General features: G+C 42.7%; 1 protein-coding gene across 2 annotated transcripts in view; it reads left to right on the plus strand.

Annotated features, from left to right (window-relative positions):
• The window catches only part of LOC124615885 (voltage-dependent calcium channel subunit alpha-2/delta-3), an 824,663-nt gene that overhangs the window by 193,298 nt on the left and 605,083 nt on the right, over positions 1–26,282 (plus strand). For both annotated transcript variants that reach the window (XM_047144053.1, XM_047144054.1), the window contains exon 2: positions 857–938. In XM_047144053.1, coding sequence (XP_047000009.1) covers positions 857–938 — 82 coding nt within the window. The remainder of the gene's footprint in view (positions 1–856; positions 939–26,282) is intronic.

The raw sequence follows: 26,282 nt of genomic DNA on the forward strand, positions 1-26,282 counted from the left end.
TCTTAATGGTGAAGTGAACAGACACAATGTGCGAATCTGGGCGGTAGAGAATCCTCACGCATTCGTGCAGCAAATTCGCAATTCACCAAAAGTTAACGTGTTTTGTGCAATCTCACGGTTTAAAGTTTACGGCCCCTTTTTCTTCCGCGAAAAAAACGTTACAGGACACTTGTATCTGGACATGCTGGAAAATTGGCTCATGCCACAACTGGAGACAGACAGCGCCGACTTCATCTTTCAACAGGATGGTGCTCCACCGCACTTCCATCATGATGTTCGGCATTGCTTAAACAGGAGATTGGAAAACCGATGGATCGGTCGTGGTGGAGATCATGATCAGCAATTCATGTCATGATCTCCACGCTCTCCCGACTTAACCCCATGCGATTTCTTTCTGTGGGGTTATGTGAAAGATTCAGTGTTTAAACCTCCTCTACCAAGAAACGTGCCAGAACTGCGAGCTCGCATCAACGATGCTTTCGAACTCATTGATGGGGACATGCTGCGGCGAGTGTGGCAGGAACTTGATTATCGGCTTGATGTCTGCCGAATCACTAAAGGGGCACATATCGAACATTTGTGAATGCCTAACAAAACTTTTTGAGTTTTTGTATGTGTGTGCAAAGCATTGTGAAAATATCTCAAATAATAAAGTTATTGTAGAGCTGTGAAATCGCTTCAATCATTTGTAATAACCCTGTAGTTGTAGGGTGATCCGCACAGCCGTATGGGCCACGGTCGCCGGCAGTGCCGGCAGCTCGGCTCTCGGCCGTCGCTGTGTGTAGCCTCGCCACGTGTAGCTTGCTTCATGGTGCCTACTGCAATGCTAACCGTATACGTGCTTCTCGTGTTGCAGGTTCAAGTCCCTGGCCGACAAGCTGGGCGCCGAGCTGTGGGAGGTGGGCAGCTACGTGTCGCGCCGCCAGGAGATCCAGGATGTGAGTAGAACTCTAATGTATGATCCTGCTACTGGCAAGTTTTGTAAGAGTCAGCAGTATTTGCACCTCAGCCGATATTTACAACAGTCACAAAGAGACTGTTCCCAAAATACTTACATCCACGCCTGTATTCCGTAAACTGCTTCGCAGTGTGTGGCGGAGGGTACTTTTTGTACCACTGTCACTTACCCCTTTCCTGATTTGCGGAAAGAAAAATTTTTGGTAACCTCCGTGCGAGCTCGGATCTCTCTGATTTTACCCCCAAGGTCTTTTCAGGAGATAAACGTAGGGGGAACCAATATATTCGTTGACAAAATTTTTGTACATTGCTGCACGTTCAGAGACCGTGAATAGTTACAATTGAAAGAGAAACAGCCCTCGGTCACTATGTTTTTAACAAACACTGCTAGGAGTGTCTTCTTCAGAATTTAAAACAAAGAATGATCTATATTCTATAACATGGTCACAGAATAATGACTAATAATGTATGATAGGGTACAAGTATGGAATCGTCGTAAAAGATTGACAGTACTTATATCTCATTTATAAAATAATAAATATGCCAAAAGGGCATTAGTCACAAAACTATTTAAGAATGGAAAACTGTGATGGCGAGCCACCAAGGGCTGCTCGTTACTTGCGTGGTGCAGGTTGCAAAACGGACTGAAGTGTCCGCGTTAACAAATACGGCCAGGTGAACATGGCACTGCAACGAGCGCGCCATCTAGTAGCTGTACATACAATTAGGCTACTTCACATTGAAATATAGGCAGAAATGATTATAAGTAAACAGTAACTGGTACATAATGGGTAGCAATGTTTGTTTGATAGTAGCATACAACATAACATTTTGTCTACATCAAAGCTTATAACAGTAAGATAAAACATGAAAACATCATTATGAAAATGTAGATAGGACTGAATGACAACTTGTAGAAAGCAATATTGACGTGAAATGCAGCCAAAAAAGCATTTGATAATTGAAAAACATAGGACTACATTAGAAGGAAAAGAACATTTCGGCAACCTGCACAAGGAGACCCGAAGTCAGATATCGAGTAACGGCTTTATACCGCTGAAAAAATTTTTGTTACGTAGCTGTAGCTGTTCGTTAAGGATGAGGCTATCATTTCGGGCAAAATGCTTGAAAATCTCTAATTCTTCTCGAATATCTAGTCTACGCCCTTTCTTTTCGGTGTGCAAAATGTTGCTATCGCAGATGGCTTTAGGTGAATGACCTGTAATTAGAAGATGGTCGGCAAAATACGAATTTTGGGGCCTAGTGCCATTTTTTTCTTAGCAAGTGTCCTTTATATCTGGAAGTGAAAGCACGTCCTGTTTGTCCTATATAGTAAGAGGAGCAAGTATCGCAGACAATTTTGTAGACACCAGAATTTTCTAAAGGGGAACGCATAGAATCTAAATTATGACTGAAGTTTTCTTTTCAAATCGTTATTAGTAGAAAAAGCAACGTTGCAATCGCATTTCTTTCGAAGAATGCGTTGGATCTGGTAAGAGATAGGCCCTACGAAAGGAATAGAGAAAATCTCTTATCAGATCCAACGCATTCTTCGAAGGAAATACGATTGCAACGTTGCTTTTTCTACTAATAACAATTTGAAAAGAAAACTTCAGTCATTCATAATCTAATCAATGATATATGTTATGGATCTCAATGGACTACACTTCGAGCATTCTCCCGATAAGTCTGCCTGGTGCCTCCCTTGCCTGCGATTAGTTTTTTTGTGGTGATTACACTTGAAATCATTCTGTACGCATACTCTTAGCTCCTGTAATCATGCCTGTTTATGCGCAACACGTTATCTTCAGGGTCGGTTGACAATCCCTGTCCAAGCCTTAATCCTCTGCAGGTCTTCCTGCTTTACGCTACAGTTTCCTGGCGTTACGACTTGACTGTATATAATAGCGTCATCTGCGAAAAGCCTCATTGAACTCCTGGCGTTATCCGCTGTATGAAGTGAAAAGTAGTGGTCAAGACAAAAGTTTTCCATCTGAAGGTTTCCCACCGTTGAGAATGACATCCTATGTACTGTTTGTTATGAACAACTCAATTCAGTACTACAGCTGGCATGATATTCCGTTCATCCGTATTTCTTTTAGGCGGCAGTGTGGAAATCAAGGAAGACATCGACCTGAGCACCGGTATCTACTGCTTTCCCAGTCTGGTGGACAAATAGAGCGAGCTGGGTTTCACACGAGCGTTGTTTTCAGTACTCACGTTAATTCCTACAGAGGAAATATCACAATAGGTGAGCGTGAAACATGTTCTTAAATTCTCAAGCTGATTGACGTGAGAGATGTAAGAGTGAAATTTAAGCGGATGCTTTCTTCCTCAAACGTGTCGCTACTTCAGCTTGCTCCTACGGATCGTACGAACAGTAGTCACACTGTCGTAGACACATTTGCAACGAAATCCCCAAACAGAGCAATTCATACTTCTCAAATATCTATACGTGACATGTCTGCCCATGATATAATTTTCGTGACGTACTCTCTAGAATGTGGCAGAAAGAAACCGCAACTGGCCACGTACTGAGAATTCAAACGCATTAATTTATCTGAACTCGCACCCGATGCCCAAAAAAAAGCTTGGGGGACGTCTATGTCTTTCTCGTACATAACGAAAAGCTTCACGGGTTTAGTAATAAACATACTCAATTATGTGACAAATATACCCCATTAAAGAGCGGAAGGGTAAAAAGGAGACCTGCATGTTGGCTAACTGGAGAACTAAAACCGCTCATGAATCTCAGAGCCGCTGCACATCGGGCATACAAACAGTGCCCCATCCCTGAGAATCATATTACTTGCAACCAGAAGTGGAACAGTCAATCACGCTGTGAGAAACCCAAAACTCTGGCACACCCATACGTTAACCCACAACAGAAATAGACCAGCTGTCCTTTGTGGAAAAACCTGCGTGGTCTCGGTATAGGCAAAGTAAAAGCTGCAGCTGATACCATTTACCCAGCCAATGAGCTGAACTGGTACTTCACATTAGCCACAACGACAACTGCACCACAAACGATAGAGACTCGTTGGTTACTTCATGGGGCTAAACGACTGTTGCCACGAAAATTTGTCTAAAGCATGTCACTTGCGACACTGTCAAAAAAAAACCATTATGTGTACCAGATCGCATCTACTGAACACGATGGCATTACAGTACAAATAATGCAATTTATTATTGATCCACTATAACAGTTATCTTCAACGACTCCATAACCACAAGTGTTTTCCCTGAGACCTGGAAACAGAGACTAGTTAGGCCATTACCTGAAAAGACACTACCACAGAACCTCTGATTACCGACCTATTTGCATTCCTCCTGCATTGCCCAGGTCCTTAAAATATTTAGTCCACGACCTAACTACAAACAACCTACTAGCCAAATAACAGCGAGGCTTCTGTAAACATCACAACACAACATGTGCCTTAAAAAAGGTAACAGAGGATCTGAAGCTTGCATTGGCTGTAGAATAGGTGACTATCATGTGCTTCTTAAACTTCAGCGAGGTCTTTAACACCTTCAACCTCGACATTTTGCTTGTCAGACTTAGCAGCCTAAATTTCTAGCCAAATGCAGTGCAATGGTTTAGCTCGTACCCGAAGTCTCGCCAGCAATCCATCATGTCCAGCAGCGTATAGTCAGAAAGGAGGAAGGTAATATTAAGCATTTCCCACGATTCGGTATTAGTACCTATACTGTTTTCATTCTACGTTAATGATCAGTCTCAGTCTTGTCGCCGGCCGAAGTGGCCGTGCGGTTAAAGGCGCTGCAGTCTGGAACCGCAAGACCGCTACGGTCGCAGGTTCGAATCCTGCCTCGGGCATGGATGTTTGTGATGTCCTTAGGTTAGTTAGGTTTAAGTAGTTCTAAGTTCTAGGGGACTAATGACCTCAGCAGTTGAGTCCCATAGTGCTCAGAGCCATTTGAACCATTTTTCAGTCTTGTCCTACTGCAAATACCACATGTACGATGATAACCTCCAGTTTGATCTAAGTGCAAAATCCATAAATCTGAAGACAGCTTTCGAGAATCTCAGTACGACCTGTGTACGTTATTAAAATGGGCGCAGGATATAGGGTTAAAGCCCAAACCATCCAAATCCCAAGCGGCATCGGTTGGTCATTCTAGGCTAATTAGCCCGAAATATCGGGAATCCCTACCATGTTTAACCTCAAATGGGACAAATATCAACTTGTCCCCTTCAGCAAAGAGTCTAGGGGGAATAATATATCAAAGTCTAAATTGGAATGAGCACGTAACTGTAATGTGCAAGAAGGCATCAGCATCTCTCCATGGCCTACAAATACATAAAAAGCTCTTCCCTCTTGACCTTAAAACGAAACTTGTACAAACACTTCCAGTTATTGATTACAGCGATTGAAGACCTTCTTCAGGAAAGCTTACAGCGTCTGTAACTTGTTATGAATGCCTGTGTTCGTTATTTCTTTGATGTTCAACTCCTTGATCACATTTCACCATCATATGCACAGCTATCGTGGCTGTGTGTAGACAGGTGCAGATAAATCCATACCCTCTGTCTCCGCAGATAAATCCATACCCTCTGTCTCCTCTACTGGCCTATCAATGATCACTGTCCCTCATATCTCCCGTCAACCTTAACGGTCTTGTCTTAACAACATGGCAGAAACATTCGTCTCCGTCAGAGCAAAATCCTTTCTGTCTCACTCCAATGTTCAACCACTTTCCCGAAGTCCTTCTCAATAGCAGGAACCCGACTCTGGAATAACTTCCTGCATTATATTAGAGAACTACGAGGGTTGCACATACAGCAATGCACCGCATTGTTTTCTTCAACAATTGTTTACTGAACATAATGAAAATTACACACACACGAAAGAATGGTGTTTTATCTACACACCCTATTTTTCCATGTAATCTCCATCCTGTTCTATGGATTTCCTACAGCGCGAAAGGTATGCGTGTATGCCCTATCGGTACCAATCCTTGTCCTGGTGGCGGAGCCATTGCTTCACTTTGTGAATCACCTCCTCATAGTCCTCAAAATGCTTTCCATAAATTGCATACTTTAATGGCCCAAACGAGTGGAAGTTCGAGGGGTCTATGCCAGGGCTGTAGGGTGTATGGATGTAACACTGTCCAAGCCTGTTTTACGATGTGTTCAACAGTCCTCAGACTTGCGTAGGGAAGAGCGTTATCCTGTTGCAGCAAAACATATCCTGGGTTGCTGTGGCGCCGAAGTCGCCAGGAGCGCGTCTTGAGTTTTGTTAATGTGTTTACATATGCTCATGAATTAAAGGTATCGCAGCTTGGCATCACATCAATGAGCATCACACCATCACAGTCCCAGCAGTTGCTTTGAATTTCTTCGTCTGTGGGGAGTGGGAATGGCGCCATTCCATCGACCGTCGTTTTGTTTCGGGGCTTAAAATGGTGAACCCAGGTTTCATCACCTGTCACAATCCGGGACAAGAAGGCCTCCCTCTCAGCTTCGAAACGTTGCAACAAATCAAAACAATTTTTTTCTGTGTGTTTCTGATCCACCGTTAGACATCGCGGTCCCATCTTGCACACACTTTTGAATGTCCGAGAGTGTGAATAATTGCATCCACACTTCCTTGGCTGATTGACAGAAGCAGCGCCAACTGCCGGGACATAATGCGTCTGTCCACGCAAATGACAACATCAGCTCGCTGCAACACGTCAGGTGTGACAGCCGTGGATGTTCTCCCCGACCACTGCAAATCGTGGAGCTCCGAACGAACCGCCTTCTGATGACCTCACCCTCCGTGCCCAATTCTGTCGACAGCAGAAGCTCCAAAGACTTTGCACAAGATTTTGTGAATATTCCCCACAGCTTCTCTCTCTGCAGTGAGAAATTCAATGACAGCACGTTGCTTGTAACGTACATCACCTACAGACGTCATTTTCAAACTGTCCTGCAGCTACGCTATCTGTCGTAAGTGACGGAAACTTGGCGCACCCTCTCAGGAGACTTCAGATAATACATACGTAACGTTTCGCATCCATAGCAATGTTTTCGGCTGAGGGGGGAAAATGCGGTGCATTGTTTTTTCGGCAACCCTCGTAAATTACATCCTCAGCTTCAGAAGACAGATTACGAAGTATCTGCTAAAGCTACAATAAGATTACTGTTTTTCCTGTATGCACTTACTACCCTTGTACATTACTCTTTCCAACCTGTTCTTCCTAATTTCCAAATTTTCTTAGCCGATTTGGCTTCCTTACATTTCCAGTTCCCGGAACTCGCTATATCAGAAAACATCTATTGTGTAGACCTATAAATTTTTCTTATATCTGCCACTATAATCACTGTTATTAATGTCACCTATTATTATTATTATTATCATCATCATCATCATCATCACTATTAGTGGCTGCAGCTGCACTAGTACGAGTAATGCTAGTGTCAACTTTGTTAGTTCATGGTCAATATAATTTACTCACTCTATCACTATAGACTCACAAATCATTTTAATACTACTTCTCATGTGTGAAACCCTGGTCTGATGTAAGAGAGGCTTGTTGGACTTAATTAGATCAGATTAAATAAATAAATTTAAAAAGTAAGCCTATAGTTTTGTCCGTCTGTTCGAGAACCTTTCTGAAAAATGTGCTTTCTTCTAATCAGTAGGACCGCTTCGTTCCTGCAACAACTTACGTACACTACTGCTAGACGAGGAGCCACGTTCTTTCGCGCGCTATATTTAGAATCATACTGGTATCCCGTCAGATTCAGTGACCGTTCCTCTGTTGAGCTGCTATTTCAGTTGTTTTTGTATTCCGTCGTCACTTAACTCAGTATATGTCATTTTGACATCGTTTAAAGAAGTAACCACAGTATGACCTTTCTCAGTGAAAGTTTTGCAAAAAGACGTTCAGTATTTCGGCAATCTCTCCGTCATCCTCCGTTTCGATGCCATTACGCTCACAGTGTCAGGACAGATGGCTTCGATGAGTTTACTGATTTAACTTAAGATTAAAACATGTTAGAATTTTTTTCAAGTTGGCTGATAAAATTTTACTTTAGAATTCATTCAGCGCTTTACGCATTGCTCTCTTCAGACTGATTCTGTCTTCTTTCAGTTTAAGTTTGTCTGTGGGGCTCCACCTATTTAAATCCACAGTGAATCTCTCGTTGCTTTTGTAGCAGCTTTCTACTACGGCTGTCGAACCACAGTGGGTCTTTCCCATCTCTCGCAACTTTGCTCAGTACATACCTAACGGCTTATTGTGCATTACTCGAACTCTGTACATTGATGCCGGACATAGTCAGTATTGGAGATTTCTCATGTTGATCGCTCAGGTACTCTGAAATGTGGTTCCGGTCGCACATCTTATAATTATGTTTTTGTCCTGGGGAGACATGCTTAGCCGATCGTTTTCTGCTCTACACGCATCTGTACGCGTGACTGTGTGTTTTAGTACACCTAAGGTACCTAACTGGTCTGGTATTTTATTTATTTTACATTCTCATTTCTCCTACCACCCACCATAAATCGTGGCTAATTTTACTTTTCTGCTTTTATTTCGCTTTTAGGTCCTTCAAGTGTTTAGCGACCGGATGTTATATCCAGACTCTTATTGTTCTTATTAAATGCCCTTCGGCGGCAACTGACGTATGAAGCTTATCGTTCTACATTTTTACTTGACTTTATGCTTATACAGGGTGCGGCACTTAAATCCGGACAGATTTTAATTTCCATTTCGTACTTTAGCCGGAGGTTGCGATTGGCGCTCTTGAAAACCATAGGCATATAGTAAACAATCAGAACCCCAAAATGGCCGACATGTTACGGACAATTGCCGAGTACAACCGAAACGCCGCGATTACCGAAAGTCCTCGCGCTGGGCGTTCTCCCACTGAAATAGTTAAATTCTTCGGGTATCCGAGTTCGATTGTTTACGATATTTTGGCCACATACAGAGGGGTCCAAAGAAATGTATCCACTGTTTAAAAGTCCATAACTTGCAAACTAATTGACGGAGTTGTCTCATTTTTGGTGAAAGTGTAGCTTAAAGTCCAACTTAAAGATATCACTGTAGGTGTTCGAAATGGTCTCCATTAACATCCACACACAAACGATGCCGCCGAACTGCAGCACTAACTACTGACTGCAACGTGTTCAGTTGGATATTTGCACATGACTGTACGATGGATTCTCGAAGTTCATCCAATGTGCGTAACTTTTGTCGATAAACGACATCCTTTAGTGTTCCCCACTGGTAAAAGTCCAGAGGAGTCAGGTCTGCGGAACATGGTGGATACTCCACAGCACCTCTACGGCTAGAGGTCTGCGCGGATAAGGAAAGTGCAATCCGCATCCACACCGCATCCACAAGGTCCTAATCCGCAACCGCATCCGCAGCAATTAATCCGCATCCGCAAGTTCCTTATCCGCATGCGCATATATTTAAGTTTTGAATGAGTAATTAATAGTAATAGACAGTAGTATTATGGTATGTAATGATATAGTTATTGTTAGGGTGCCATTTCTGCGACAACTTAACTACTTTTGACTTCTTAAATCAAAGAACCAAAACGGTTCGGTGGCAGGAGCAACAAGACTTCTGGTCAGGTGACTACAGGGTTATAAACACAAAATCAAATAGGGGTAATGCAGGAGTAGGTTTAATAATGAATAGGAAAATAGGAATGCGGGTAAGCTACTACAAACAGCACAGCGAACGCAATGTTGAGGCCAAGATAGATACGAAGCCCACACCTACTACAGTAGTACAAGTTTATATGCCAACTAGCTCTGCAGATGACGAAGAAATTGAAGAAATGTATGATGAAATAAAAGAAATTATTCAGATAGTGAAGGGAGACGAAAATTTAATAGTCATGGGTGACTGGAATTCGAGTGTAGGAAAAGGGACAGAAGGCAACATAGTAGGTGAATATGGATTGGGGGAAAGAAATGAAACACGAAGCCGTCTGGTAGAATTTTGCACAGAGTCCAACATAATCATAGCTAACACTTGGTTTAAGAATCATGAAAGAAGGTTGTATACATGGAAGAACCCTGGAGATACTAAAAGGTATCAGATAGATTATATAATGGTAAGACAGAGATTTAGAAACCAGGTTTTAAATTGTAAGACATTTCCAAGGGCAGATGTGGACTCTGACCACAATCTATTGGTTATGACCTGTACATTAAAATTGAAGAATCTGCAAAAAGGTGGGAATTTAAGGAGATGGGACCCGGATAAACTGAAAGAACCAGAGGTTGTACAGAGTTTCAGGGAGAGCATAAGGGAGCAATTGACAGGAATGGGGGAAAGAAATACAGTAGAAGAAGAATGGGTAGCTTTGAGGGATGAAGTAGTGAAGGCAGCAGAGGATCAAGTAGGTAAAAAGACGAGGGCTAGTAGAAATCCTTGGGTAACGGAAGAAATATTGAATTTAACTGATGAAAGGAGAAAATATAAAAATGCAGTAAATGAAGCAGGCAAAAAGGAATACAAACGTCTCAAAAATGAGATCGACAGGAAGTGCAAAATGGCTAAGCAGGGATGGCTAGAGGACAAATGTAAGGATGTAGAGGCTTATCTCACTAGGGGTAAGATAGATACTGCCTACAGGAAAATTAGAGGGACCTTTGGAGATAAGAGAACGACTTGTATGAATATCAAGAGCTCAGATGGAAATCCAGTTCTAAGCAAAGAAGGGAAAGCAGAAGGGTGGAAGTAGTATATAGAGGGTCTATACAAGGGCGATGTGCTTGAGGACAATATTATGGAAATGGAAGAGGATGTAGATGAAGATGAAATGGGAGATACGATACTGCGTGAAGAGTTTGACAGAGCACTGAAAGACACGAGTCGAAACAAGGCCCCCGGAGTAGACAACATTCCATTGGAACTACTGACGGCCTTGGGAGAGCCAGTCCTGACAAAACTCTACCATCTGGTGAGCAGGATGTATGAAACAGGCGAAATACCCTCAGACTTCAAGAAGAATATAATAATTCCAATCCCAAAGAAAGCAGTTGTTGACAGATGTGAAAATTACCGAACTATCAGTTTAATGAGTCACAGCTGCAAAATACTAACACGAATTCTTTACAAAGGAATGGAAAAACTAGTAGAAGCCGACCTCGGGGAAGATCAGTTTGGATTCCGTAGAAACACTGGAACACATGAGGCAATACTGACCTTACGACTTATCTTAGAAGAAAGATTAAGAAAAGTCAAACCTACGTTTCTAGCATTTGTAGACTTAGATAAAGCTTTTGACAATGTTGACTGGAATACTCTCTTTCCAATTCTAAAGGTGGCAGGGGTAAAATACAGGGAGCGAAAGGCTATTTACAAGTTGTACAGAAACCAGATGGCAGTTATAAGAGTCGAGGGACATGAAAGGGAAGCAGTGGTTGGGAAGGGAGTAAGACAGGGTTGTAGCCTCTCCCCGATGTTGTTCAATCTGTATATTGAGCAAGCAGTAAAGGAAACAAAAGAAAAATTCGGAGTAGGTATTAAAATCCATGGAGAAGAAATAAAAACTTTGAGGTTCGCCAATGACATTGTAATTCTGTCAGAGACAGCAAAGGACTTGGAACAGAAGTTGAATGGAATGGACAGTGTCTTGAAAGGAGGATATAAGATGAACATCAACAAAAGCAAAACGAGGATAATGGAATGTAGTCGAATTAAGTCGGGTGATGCTGAGGGAATTAGATTAGGAAATGAGACACTTAAAGTAGTAAAGGAGTTTTGCTATTTGGGGAGCAAAATAACTGATGATGGTCGAAGTAGAGAGGATATAAAATGTAGACTGGCAATGGCAAGGAAATCATTTCTGAAGAAGAGAAATTTTTTAACATCGAGTATAGATTTAAGTGGCACGAAGTCATTTCTGAAATTATTTGTATGGAGTGTAGCCATGTATGGAAGTGAAACATGGACGATAAATAGTTTGGACAAGAAGAGAATAGAAGCATTCGAAATGTGGTGCTACAGAAGAATGCTGTAGATTAGATGGGTAGATCACATAACTAATGAGGAAGTATTGAACAGGATTGGGGAGAAGAGAAGTTTGTGGCACAACTTGACCAGAAGACGGGATCGGTTGATAGGACATGTTCTGAGGCATCAAGGGATCACCAATTTAGTATTGGAGGGCAACGTGGAGGGTAAAAATCGTAGAGGGAGACCAAGAGATGAAGACACTAAGCAGATTCAGAAGGATGTAGATTGCAGTAGGTACTGGGAGATGAAGAAGCTTGCACAGGATAGAGTAGCATGGAGAGCTGCATCAAACCAGTCTCAGGACTGAAGACCACAACAACAACAACAACAACAACAAATCAAAGAAAATGCTCTTTACCTACTCTAAAGCAGACCTTTCCAAACAGGAAAGCATTGGCGTTCCGGAGCATACACAGTAGCGGCTCGGATCTCGTGAGATTGGAAACGCTATTTAAAAAACTAAAATTCAATGTAATAGTATTAAATGATGAAAATACGTGTATAGAAACAATTATATTTTGCTGCTCTTATGCCAAGGCAGCTGAAAATGACGAGGGTTTTAAACTGTTACTAGCACATTGCATCATTTAGCGACAGCTTTTTTTGTTGTCACTGCTTGGATGTGTCAAATTTTGAAGCCATTCATGTCAGCTGATGATTATATTATAGCTTACGCGTTCAGTCCTCGTCATTTCCAGGTGAAAATATTTACAGTATTAGGCCTACACTGCAAAACGCTGGCGCACCTGTGAAAAAGTTAAACTCCCAGCAATAATTGACGTTGTCTGGAAGAAATAACTCGTCTTCCGAAGAGTGATTACAAAATCAGTGGTTATAGAAATTAGGAGTCCATTTAGCGTTAGCTAAAAATACGATTGAAATCTCGAACCTCACCTTTTGGCTGATTTATCGAATTAAGACCTAGCGAAAAATGAAATGTCTGTTTCATTCTCAACCAAACAAAGTTTTACACACTTCAAAATATCCTCAACATTGGTCTAAATTAGTAAGACAAAATTTGCAGTAGATTTCGCAGTTAATACTTTCAATGTTAAAAAATAATTTTTTTCATAGTTTAATGGAACTGCAAACGATTTCAAGATGTCTATATAAAAACCACTGTCCCATAACTTCAAATGTTAGGCACTGTTCCCTGTTAAGCAATACCGAGTTACAGTTAAAATGTTCAATTTTGTTACGAATTTCAGCCGTTATCTTTACTAATTGGCTGGTAAATTAAAAGACACATTATTATTTTGGATGATTTGAATATTTTGTAAGTTTTCAATGTGATCAGAATAATCTTTCACCGGCTATCGCAGTCACAGCTTGTTGGTGGTCGTGAGCCGTAGTTTGAAGCCCCACTTGTAATTAATTACAAGGTCCGCCGTGCCACCGCTCCGGTCGGGCTGTTTCACTGTTCACAAAGAGCGACAATGCTCGGCGGCTGCAAATGTTACTGTAGTGCACGCTAAAATTTAGGTTGGCACTTATGAGATCATCATTACCTAGTTTAATAATATTGACGTGTTAGCTGTTGAATGTTCTTGTTGCGAAGAGTAAAAACTTAAAATTGTTCTCTTTAATATGAAAATTACAACAAAACAAGTTGCTTGTTAAATATTTCCTTCTTTTACCTAATGCTACTTAAATGTTCTTGTTGGGAATAGTAAAAATACTAACAATATGTCAGGGAAATTCTTTACTATAAATATTACAATAAAAACTCACAGGCTTCAGATTAAATATTTTCATCTTCTGCTTGCTTCTGATTCAAATTCTGTAAAAGAAAGAATCAGATGAAAAAAAATTGTAACTAATTCAGATAAGCCCAAAAAATACAGTGAAGTAAGAAAAGCTGCACAAATACCTTTTTACTTTGGAAGATTACTATGCAGGAACATGATGTCATCAATCGTCTGTGGCTTCAAAGACGTGCGTCGGTCCTGCATTATTTGTCCCGCAGTAGAGAAGCTTCTCTCAGATGGCGCGCTGGACGCTGGAATGCAGTGCACGAAGTATGCGAGTTTGGAAAGACGCGGATAGACGTTTTCACGTCCATGCAACCAAGCTATCAGGTCGATGCCTTCCGAAAATTGGACCTTATCATTTGTATATCTGAGAATTTCATCTAATGCAAATTCAAGATCTCTCGTCGATTCATCTTCTGAGGAATCTTCAAATTCACTAAAAAGTACGTCAGACTTCTGTTTTTTTGTAGGAATTCCACATGTTGTTTCCTCCTTACCTTTTAACTGTAGACAATTTCTCGCAACATAATTTTTCGCTTCCTTTACAACTTCATCTTTTTCGGCACTGCTAAGAAATTTTAGGTTTTTATACTTTTGATTCAAAAACGTTGCAAGTTTATGGGTTACTGTTATGTCCCATTTGTTGATTAAAATAGATTTGGCTGTACTCTTTAAATCTATCAGAAATGGGCCGTCGCCATCATTTTTTTCAAGGAAGGAGAGAAGTTTTAACTTCCACAACACACATAAATAAAGCGTAGGGGTTTTGGAGGCTTCGAGATCACAAGAAGCTATTTTAATGGTGTCAGAAAGGTTATTATATCTTCCAACATCGTCTTGTCTATAGAATCAATCAAATTATCTTGATTTTTCTCTGACAAAATTGACAGAACTTCAAACCATTGTGAATTAATAGACTCAAACATATCCAATTTACTGTTCCATCGTGTGTCTATAACTCCTTTCAATGACTTCTGAAGGCGATTCTGAAGACCAGATCTTTTAAAGAAAGTTGTGATAGCTCGACAGGAATTTATTAGTCGCTGCGTGTCACTCTTCTCATCATTCGCGTCTCCTCGAGTCGTGTGCTCCAGCACAGTATTAAGAATGTGTGCTGAGCACGAGAGCCTCTTGTATTGGCGAAGTGCTGCCACAATATTTGGACCTCTATCCGTAACAAACACGATGTTATTCACAGCACTGAATAAATCGAACACGATTTTGGTAGGGCACATCTCGATGAAAATCTACCAGGAAGATGGATAGGCCGTAGATAGAGGTCTGCACGGATGCGGATATCCGCGGATATATCCGCGGTATTTGTTACTTGGCGGATAAAATCGTGACCGGCACGGATATCCGCGGGTCATCTGCGGATAATGAGCAAGTCATCTGCCCAGTACGCATGTTGCAATGTTAGTTGAGAACTTCAAGTCTGTTGACATTCCTGGAATATTGAAGGGCCCGGGTAGAGCGGATGTCCGTTGTCCTCAGCCCCTGGCTGCGACCGACTTAGCTGTACCCAAGAGACCTGGGCCTAATCCATTTCCGCGACCGTGTCTTTTGTGTGGCCTCTGAAGTGCTCTCTGGGTGGCAAACCTGCCCACTGCCTACCAGACAGGTGCCCGTTGCAATTTTCCGCTGCCTTCAGTTAGCGCTTTGTAGTGACCGAGCGACAACGTGCATCGTAGCAAATACCAGTGAGAGTTCTTTCTTCAAATGAACTCCATATCGATGGATACAATTTCGTGTAAGGTGAAAAAAGATGATTTTACATTAGTGAAGGAAAACAAATTGAAATCGCCAATTTGGAAAAAATTCGGATACGTATTTGATGGCAACGAAAAGATAAAAGATATAGTGGCTTGTTTTGCATGTAAAAAAGTATATTCCTACACTGGACACAAAAGTGGAACTTCAAATTTGCTAAAACATTCGTGTGAGGCTGGACAAAGTAGCATAATTACTTATTGAAATACCAAGAGAGACGTGAAAGTTGCTGAAGTTCCGCCAAATTTGAAGACAGCGGCGACAGAAAAGCTTATCAATCTTGTCAGCAAAGGCGTTTTACCATTCGAAGTTGCGTATGGATCTGGGTTTCTCGAGACAGCACAGTTTCTTATTGATGTGGGGGCCAAGTACGGTGCAGTGAGTGCTAAGGAACTGCTACCTCATCCAACCACCGTATCCAGAAATTTGAAGGAAACGGCCGATCGTCTGCGTGAAACTGTCTCCGCAGAAGTGAAGAATATATTCAGAGATATAGGTGGAGCACTAACTGTCGATTTATGGACTGATTCGTACCGTAAAATAAACTATATGGGAGTGACTGCACATTATGTTAATTATGAAGAAGTGAAACTTGAGGATCGAGTGTTGTGCACCAGAAATTTTGAAAGTGAGATTAAAAAAATAGGAGAAAACATTAAACTTGAATTAATTAAGATACTACGGTCGTTCGATTTATTCAGTGCTGTGAATAACATCGTGTTTGTTACGGATAGAGGTCCAAATATTGTGGCAGCACTTCGCCGATACAAGAGGGGCACCATCTTGTTGAAAGTAAACTGTTCCGTCTCCATACAAGTCTCGGATGACAGGTAAAATGGATGTCTGAAGCATCTGAAGGTACACCTCACCGGTAACTTTGCCGTCAAAGAAGAATGGCCCAATCAAGCCCCGGTAAGACAACCCACACCACACATTTACTCCTGGCAAATTCAACGCTTTGTCTACACGGACGTTCGGATTTTCGACGGCCCAGTAGATGCAATTGTGGCGATTTGCTGTACCATTAAGTTTGATCTGTGCCTCATCAGACCACACAATCGTCTCTGCAAACTCTTCATCGTTGCACACCATGTTAGTAAACTACTCGCAGTACTCCATTCTACGATCTGGGTCGTCCTCGTTCATTGCGTGTAGCAATCGTGGGATGTAGCTCTTCCACTTTGCTGTCTTCAAAATTCGACGAACACTTGAGCGACTCACTCCAGCTTCACGGGCACACTGTCTCACAGACTTATGTGGTGAGTGAGTGAATTGTTGTAACACACGACGGGAGTTAGCTGGGAATTAGCTGTTACAGGTTGTCCAGATCGTCGTTTGTGTACTTCTTTAACACAGCCTTCGGCTTCAAACTTGTCTCGAATGCGACGAATCGTTAAACGTGTCGGTGGCTCTGTTTGATACTCATTTCGCCATTGCCGTTGAACCTCATTAATGTTTTCGTATTTTGCCGTTGAACCTCATTAATGTTTTCGTACTAAAATACCACTTCCAAACTGACTTCCTTTCATCGAATGTAAGCCTTGCGCCAGCCATGTTTACTCGAGTAACTAGGTGAAACTAAGAACAAAACACTATCTGGCGACTGTCATCTGACAAAACAAAATAACGGAATACAACGCTTGTGTGGCGATTGCCGGAACTACAAACTATTACATTAGCAAAGATGAGATAACTCCGTCAGTTAGTTTGCCAGTTATGGACTTTTAAACAGTGGATACATTTTTTTTGGACCCCTCTGTAAAATTCTCCGGAGAAGTCTGGGGAAGGTCCCGCCGACCCGGCGAGGAAACCTCATTCGAGGAAACGCGTTTGACGAACTGCGACACTCATCGAAAAGGCTCAGGGGGCTGATTTCGGACGACCCGGGGCAATCACTGAGGAAATTGGCGTCAGTATCGAATGCCAGCGAGAGAACAATGCGTCGAATGGCAGAGAAGGATCTCATACGAGCCATTTAGTCCAAAACTGGCTCTCGGATAACGTTGACATATTTTTGTCAAAGGAGTTCTGGCCTCCGAATAGCCCGTATTTTAACCCCCTCGACTACCATGGAGCGTAGTCGAAAGAGTTACCAATAAGACGAGGCACTGCAATGTCGCATCTCTACGCACCCCTATCGAAGCATTATCCGCGACTATGGACAGTACTGTTCTAAAGAGTGCGTGCGATCGTTTCAGGAACGAGATTGGAGGCGGCCATTGCAGCTGAAGGGGGTTACGTCGATTAATGTTACGCTCGAAAGATACCACCACTTATATGTGAAAGGATTTTCATTTGTATTTTGTTTTAATAAATTTGCTTTTAAAAAAGTTCCATTTGTCCGGATTTAAGCGCACACGCCCTGCATTATTGTCCCTTGTACGCATGGCTGCACAGCTGAGAACCATGCCTCATTTCATTTACCATTTTGTCATATTAATTTTTGTTCTATTGTATCCAGACAATCTGATAGCGCCTTACAGGGGCGAAACGTGTAATTGTTATTAATAAAAGCAACTTTACAACCGAGACTGTTTTCATTCAAAACTCTTAAATCTGTGTCTTTGTGCTCTTACTAAGCAGAAAAATCTTCCTACGTTGTTTATATTCCTATTTTCAGCCGCATTCAGAGATACTGTAACGGCCTTATGATCACCGATAACCTGATCTACGCTGAGCAGAAATATCTGAGACCGTTGTTGATCAGGAGATCTAATACGCTATTTTCTAGAGTTGGTACTCTGATTAATTCTTCAAGAAAATTTTCGGATAAAGCATTTAGGCGAATTTTTCATGATTTACCTGTCCCTCTTTAATCACTTAAGTCTCCCAGTCAATAATAGATAAGTTGAAATCTCCACCTAGTACTATAACACGACCAGGAAATTTATGCGAAATATTCCCCAAGTTTCCCTGCACATATCCCATCACTGCTGCTGCTGAGGCAGCTGGTCTATAAAAGCATCCGATAACCACTCGCATTAAAAGCTCCTATATTGCGAGTCTTTCTTTACTTTCCTCTCTTTTACCTCTGTTATAATTACACATTCTGTTCTTGTGCAGGCAGGCCGTGTATTTGAGTCATCAGTCTTTCCCCAGGCTTGACAGTATCTTCCCATCTTTTCCAACTTTGTGCTAATCCTTTTGTGTCTACATTACTATTACATCCAACATTTTCTATAGTCTGTTTTGCATTTTCTATTCTTTCTGGGCCCCTACTGTTTGTTACCTCTGTTGCTCAAAAATGGTTCAAATGGCTCTGAGCACTATGGGACTTAACATCTGAGGTCATCAGTCCCCTAGAAATTAGAACTACTTAAACCTAACTAACCTAAGGACATGACACACATCCATGCCCGAGGCAGGATTCGAACCTGCGACCGTAGCGGTCGCGCGGTTCCAGACTGAAGCGCCTAGAACCACTCGGCCACATCGGCCGGCCACCTCTGTTGTTCCTGCAAGCATAAAGTTAAGTATTCTTGCACGCCTATAGATGGTGCCATTAACCTATCCCTTTTGCAGAGAGCCTTCCGCGGACTTCTTGGCTCACCCAGTCTTTTTAATACTTCCTCACTTCGTACTTTATCTGTCCCCTCTGTTTTTAACACTTTTTTGCTAGCAATGCTTTTGAAATCCTTCCATTTCTTCCTCCCCTTCTCTTTCCTATAACGTTTATCACATCTACAGTAAGTGCAAAATGAATCCCCATATTCAAATTTTGCTTAATGTAATACATCGAAAAGTAGTATTTTGTGTGTCCACTTCATACCTATTTGAAGGGCCTGATCTTGATTTGTCATTAACTCTACAAGTTTTTCGCATGTATCGGGTTCAGTTTCGTGTAACCAGATGTGAACAGTCTTCTTAATTAAGTATGTTCTACCAGTTCAACAATATTTACTTACTTTTTTAGACAGAACTGCCCAAAAATTCCCAACTGGATTGATATCGGGAGAATTTGGGGACCACCATAATTCGTCAATACCCAGATCTGCGCAACAGTCCTAGGCAATTCTGGCACGTGGACAACTGGCATTATCATCTTGGAAAGTGAATGGCTAAAGGTTTTCTCCACTGAAGTGATCCGTTGCAGTATTTAATAACTCATTTTTAAGGATATCAGATTATTCTAACCCTGCGATTGAACCTACACAAACCTCAATTCTTCCCACCCCTTTAGAACACATTCCCCACAGCGTTACACATTCACTGAACTTCTTCGTTCCCACAAAAGTTTTCCTTCAATCCTCGTCTGGCTCTACACAGCTCCAAATCCAGGCAATTAACACACAAATTAAAATTTCTTCTCATCCGAAAAAATAACTGTTTTCCAGTCCTCTGATATCTAGTGTTGATACGGATCGAGAGACCTTTTTCAGCGTGCTGTTTTGTTAGGTGGGCTTGAATTGAAGTTGTTTTCTTCGTAAGGTTAGGATGTGAAAGGTGTCATAATACTGCTCGATGGGAAGTTGACATCCCAAACGCCCGTTGAATTTTAAAAGCAATCTGACCTGAATTTGCTTTAGTGTCTTGCATTGATATATTTGTCATTGCCCTGTACAATCTGGGACTGCAGATCATCTTCCGACCTCAAATTCAGCTTTGAGTCCCAAAATCAGCCCTTGCTTCTTTAGAAAAATGTCTTTTCTCTTTCCCATAACTTGTGAAACCAAATATTCGTACAAATATTCGTACAAATATTCGTTAGCAGGAGAGCTTCTCTTAGGTTTGGAAGGTAGGAGACGAGATACTGGCAGAAGTAAAGCTGTGAGTGCCGGGCGTGAGTCGTGCTTCGGTAGCTCAGATGGTAGAGCACTTGCCCGCGAAAGGCAAAGGTCCCGAGTTCGAGTCTCGGTCGGGCACACAGTTTTGATCTGCCAGGAAGTTTCATATCAGCGCACACTCCGCTGCAGAGTGAAAATCTCATTCTGGAAACATCCCCCAGGCTGTGGCTAAGCCATGTCTCCGCTATATCCTTTCTTTCAGGAGTGCTAGTTCTGCATGGTTAGCAGGAGAGCTTCTGTAAGGTTTGGAAGGTAGGAGAAGAGATACTGGCAGAAGTAAAGCTGTGAGTGCCGGGCGTGAGTCGTGCTTCGGTAGCTCAGATGGGAGAGCACTTGCCCGCGAAAGGCAAAGGTCCCGAGTTCGAGTCTCGGTTGGGCACACAGTTTTGATCTGCCAGGAAGTTTCATATCAGCGCACACTCCGCTGCAGAGTGAAAATCTCATTCTGAAATATTCGTACAATTAGCTATGGAAACACGAAGTTGTAAGTATCATATCGTCTTGATACTTGCTGAATTATTTTTTCTCGCAGTTGTTCATAAAATGCACACAATTCCCCGTAACAAAAGAGAAGTGGTAGAAAAGTGGAGGGAAGACAAACTAGACACATCTGGAGGAGTGTAATGAAACTTTAAAACTGTCTTTTTTGTGGATTTGTACCGTACAGTATTTGTTCAGTATTTGTTGAGACATTAGCTGGCATGAACAGACGCCACTTCAAATGGTTCAAATGGCTCTGAGCACTATGCGACTTAACTTCTGAGGTCATCTGTCGCCTAGAACTTAGAACTAATTAAACCTAACTAACCTAACGACAACACACACACCCATGCCCGAGACAGGATTCGAACCTGCGACCGTAGCGGTCACGCGGTTCCAGACTGAAGCGCCTTTAACCGCACGGCCACTCCGGCCAGCGACGCCACTTCAAAAGTTCATAAATACGCTAATCTAAACGAGGTGGCATCATAGTTAAAATGCTGAAGCAAGGAAGGTCAATAATTAATGGATTTAACATAAGCTAAAACAGTCGAAACGCTTACTGAGGCTATTATTTTCGACTATACTGTAGTACAGGGTCCCCTGTTTCAGAACTGACAAATTTTTTATTTCTGTATTTAACTTTGTGCCTGGATACCCTTCTGGATGTCACAGTCGTCAAGATGACTGTCTGCAAACTGTGTAAATTTTGTTCTGTTTGTTATCTTATTTTAACTGTTTTTACTGTATTCTCTCAGGCGGAATGTGAGGACCATTCCAGAGTTTCCCTTAATTAGTGTGGAAAACCGCCTGGCAACTACACTCGGGCTGGCTGGTCTACCAGCCCGCGACCGTTAAATCCACCGTGCGGATTCGATCTGGGTCTGGTTCACCTCTCTGTCTTGCAAGGCCGACCGGTGTGGCCGAGCGGTTCTAGGCGCTTCAGTCTGGAACCGCGCGACCGCTACGGTCGCAGGTTCGAATCCTGCCTCAGGCATGGATGTGTGTGATGTCCTTAGGTTAATTAGGTTTAAGTAGTTCTAAGTTCGAGGGGACTGATGACCTCAGATGTTAAGTCGCATAGTGCTCAGTGCCATTTGAACCATTTGTCTTGGAAGCTCGCGCACTGCGATTTATCTCCAAAAGTGAATATGTCGACTAGCACAATAGAAACCGAGTACTTACCTGGATTTTTTCAGTTGTTTTCCAAAAGCTAACGTTTAGGTTTTGTCTTCACTGTCTCAGGAACGTCTATGAAACACACAAAAATGGAAAGAAATCAAGTTTTCGTAATCATCATCATCATTTAAGACTGATTATGCCTTTCAGCTTTTAGTCTGGAGCATAGCCCCCTTATAAAATTCCTCCATGATCCCCTATTCTGTGCTAACATTGGTGCCTCTTCTGATGTTAAAACCTGTTGTTGTTGTGGTCTTCAGTCCTGAGACTGGTTTGATGCAGCTCTCCATGCTACTCTATCCTGTGCAAGCTTCTTCATTTCCCAGTACCTACTGCAACCTACATCCTTCTGAATCTGCTTAGTGTATTCATCTCTTGGTCTCCCTCTACGATTTGTATTACTTCAAAGTCATTCTTAACCGAATCCAGGTACCTTCTCCTTGGTCTGCCCCGACTCCTCCTACCCTCTACTGCTGAACCCATGAGTCTCTTTGGTAACCTTGCACCTGCCATGCGTGTAACATGACCCCACCATCTAAGCCTGTTCGCCCTGACTGCTACATCTATAGAGTTCATTCCTTCTTTGATTTCCTCATTGTGGACACCCTCCTGCCATTGTTCCCATCTACTAGTACCTGCAATCATCTTAGCTACTTTCATATCCGTAACCTCAACCTTGTTGATAAGGTAACCTGAATCCACCCAGCTTTCGCTCCCATACAACAAAGTTGGTCGAAAGATTGAACGGTGCACACATAGCTTATTCTTGGTACTGACTTCCTTCTTGCAGAAGAGAGTAGATCGTAGCTGAGCGCACACTGCATTAGCTTTGCTACACCTCGCTTACAGTTCTTTCACTATGTTGCCATCCTGTGAGAAGTACTTGAAACCGTCCACCTGTTCTAACTTTGTTCCTCCTATTTGGCACTCAATCCGTTTATATTTCTTTCCCACTGACATTACTTTCGTTTTGCAGATGCTAATCTTCATACCATAGTCCTTACATTTCTGATCTAGCTCTGAAATATTACTTTGCAAACTTTCAATCGAATCTGCCATCACAACTAAGTCATCCGCATATGCAAGACTGCTTATTTTGTGTTCACATATCTTAATCTCATCCAGCCAGTCTATTGTTTTCAACATATGATCCATAAATAATATGAACAACAGTGGAGCCAGGTTGCAGCCTTGTCTTACCCCTGACACTACTCTGAACCATGAACTCAATTTACCGTCAACTCTGACTGCTGCCTGGCTATCCATCTAAAGACCTTCAATTGCTTGCAAAAGTTTGCCTCCTATTCCATAATCTCGTAGAACAGACAATAACTTCCTCCTAGGAACCCGGTCATATGCCTTTTCTAGATCTATAAAGCATAGATACAATTCCCTGTTCCACTCACAACACTTCTCCATTATTTGCCGTTAGCTAAAGATCTGGTCCTGACAACCTCTAGGGGGGCCTAAACCCACACTGATTTTCATCCAAATGATCCTCAACTAATACTCGCACTTTCCTTTCAACAATACCTGAGAAGATTTTACCCACAACGCTGATTAAAGAGATACCTCTGTAGTTGTTACAATCTTTTCTGTTTCCATGTTTAAAGATTGGTGTGATTACTGCTTTTGTCCAGTCTGATGGAACCTGTCCCTACTCCCACGCCATTTCAATTATCCTGTGTAGCCATTTAAGACCTGACATTCCACTGTATTTGATGTGTTCCGACTTAATTTCATCTACCCCAGCTGCTTTATTGCACTGCAATCTATTGACCATTTTCTCCACTTCCTCAAATGTGATCCTATTTCCATCATCATTCCTATCCCATTCTACCTCAAAAACTGAAACATTACTGATCGTATTTTCACCTACATTGAACAACTCTTCAAAATATTCTCTCCATCTGCCCAAGGCATCCACAGGATTCACCAGCAGTTTTCCTGAGCTGTCCAAAATACTTGTCATTTCCTTCTTACCTCCCTTTCGAAGACTGCTAATTACACTCCAGAATGGTTTTCCAGCAGCTTGACCCAATGTCTCCAACCTGTTTCCAAAGTCTTCCCAAGGGTGTCTTCTTGGATGCTGCAATTATCTGTTTGGCTTTGTTTCTTTCTTCAACGTAACTTTCTCTGTCTACCTGAGTTCTAGTATGTAGCCATTTTTGATACGCCTTCTTTTCCTTTTACAGGCTGCCTTGACTGTGTCATTCCACCAAGCTGTTTGCTTCATCCTACTTTTACACACTACTGTTCCAAGACATTCTTTAGCCACTTCTAGTACTGTGTCCCTGTACCTTGTCCATTCCTTTTCCAATGATGTAATTGACTATATTCAACTAACTGGTACCTTTCTGAGATCGCTGTTATGTACTTGTGCCTGATTTCCTTGTCCTGAAGTTTCTCCACTCTTATCCTCCTACATATGGACCTGACCTCCTGCACTTTCGGCCCCATAATCCCAATTTCACTGCAGATTAAATAATGATCAGTGTCATCAAAGAATCAGCTGAATACACGTGTGTCCCTCACGGCCTTCCTGAATTCCTGATCTGTTATCATACAGTCAATGACAGATCTAGTTCCCCTGCCTTCCCAAGTATACCGGTGAATGTTCTTATGTTTAAAAAAGGAGTTTGTGATTACTAAGCCCATACTGGCACAGAAATCCAAGAGTTGTTTCCCGTTCCTGTTGGCCTCCATATCCTCTCCAAATTTACCCATAACCTTTTCATACCCTTCTGTTCGATTTCCAATCCTGGCGTTAAAATCACCCATGAGCGGAACACTGTCCTTGTCCCTTACTCTAACAACTACATCACTGAGTGCCTCATAAAAACTATCCATCTTATCTTGATCTGTCCCTTCACAATGCGAATATACTGACACAATCCTAATTTTCTTGCTAGATACTGTCAAATCTATCCACATCAGTTGTTCGTTTACATACCTTATTGCAACTACGCTGGGTTCCATTTCTTTCCTGATGTAAAGTCCTACACCCCATTGTGCTATTCCTGCTTTGACTCCTGACAGGTAGACCTTGTATTCTCCCACATCCTCTTCTTTCTCACCCCTTACCCGAATGTCACTAAAAGCTAAAATGTCCAGCCCCATCTTACTTGCAGCCTCTGCCAGCTCTACCTTCTTCCCAGAGTAGCCCCCATTGATATTAATACACTCCTGGAAATTGAAATAAGAACACCGTGAATTCATTGTCCCAGGAAGGGGAAACTTTATTGACACATTCCTTGGGTCAGATACATCACATGATCACACTGACAGAACCACAGGCACATAGACACAGGCAACAGAGCATGCACAATGTCGGCACTAGTACAGTGTATATCCACCTTTCGCAGCAATGCAGGCTGCTATTCTCCCATGGAGACGATCGTAGAGATGCTGGATGTAGTCCTGTGGAACGGCTTGCCATGCCATTTCCACCTGGCGCCTCAGTTGGACCAGCGTTCGTGCTGGACGTGCAGACCGCGTGAGACGACGCTTCATCCAGTCCCAAACATGCTCAATGGGGGACAGATCCGGAGATCTTGCTGGCCAGGGTAGTTGACTTACACCTTCTAGAGCACGTTGGGTGGCACGGGATACATGCGGACGTGCATTGTCCTGTTGGAACAGCAAGTTCCCTTGCCGGTCTAGGAATGGTAGAACGATGGGTTCGATGACGGTTTGGATGTACCGTGCACTATTCAGTGTCCCCTCGACGATCACCAGTGGTGTACGGCCAGTGTAGGAGATCGCTCCCCACACCATGATGCCGGGTGTTGGCCCTGTGTGCCTCGGTCGTATGCAGTCCTGATTGTGGCGCTCACCTGCACGGCGCCAAACACGCATACGACCATCATTGGCACCAAGGCAGAAGCGACTCTCATCGCCGAAGACGACACGTCTCCATTCGTCCCTCCATTCACGCCTGTCGCGACACCACTGGAGGCAGGCTGCACGATGTTGGGGCGTGAGCGGAAGGCGGCCTAACGGTGTGCGGGACCATAGCCCAGCATCATGGAGACGGTTGCGAATGGTCCTCGCCGATACCCCAGGAGCAACAGTGTCCCTAATTTGCTGGGAAGTGGCGGTGCGGTCCCCTACGGCACTGCGTAGGATCCTACGGTCTTGGCATGCATCCGTGCGTCGCTGCGGTCCGGTCCCAGGTCGACGGGCACGTGCACCTTCCGCCGACCACTGGCAACAACATCGATGTACTGTGGAGACCTCACGCCCCACGTGTTGAGCAATTCGGCGGTACGTCCACCCGGCTTCCCGCATGCCCACTATACGCCCTCGCTCAAAGTCCGTCAACTGCACATACGGTTCACGTCCACGCTGTCGCGGCATGCTACCAGTGTTA

Source organism: Schistocerca americana, chromosome 5, assembly GCF_021461395.2.
Source record: "Schistocerca americana isolate TAMUIC-IGC-003095 chromosome 5, iqSchAmer2.1, whole genome shotgun sequence".
Classification (NCBI taxonomy): Eukaryota; Metazoa; Arthropoda; class Insecta; order Orthoptera; family Acrididae; genus Schistocerca; species Schistocerca americana.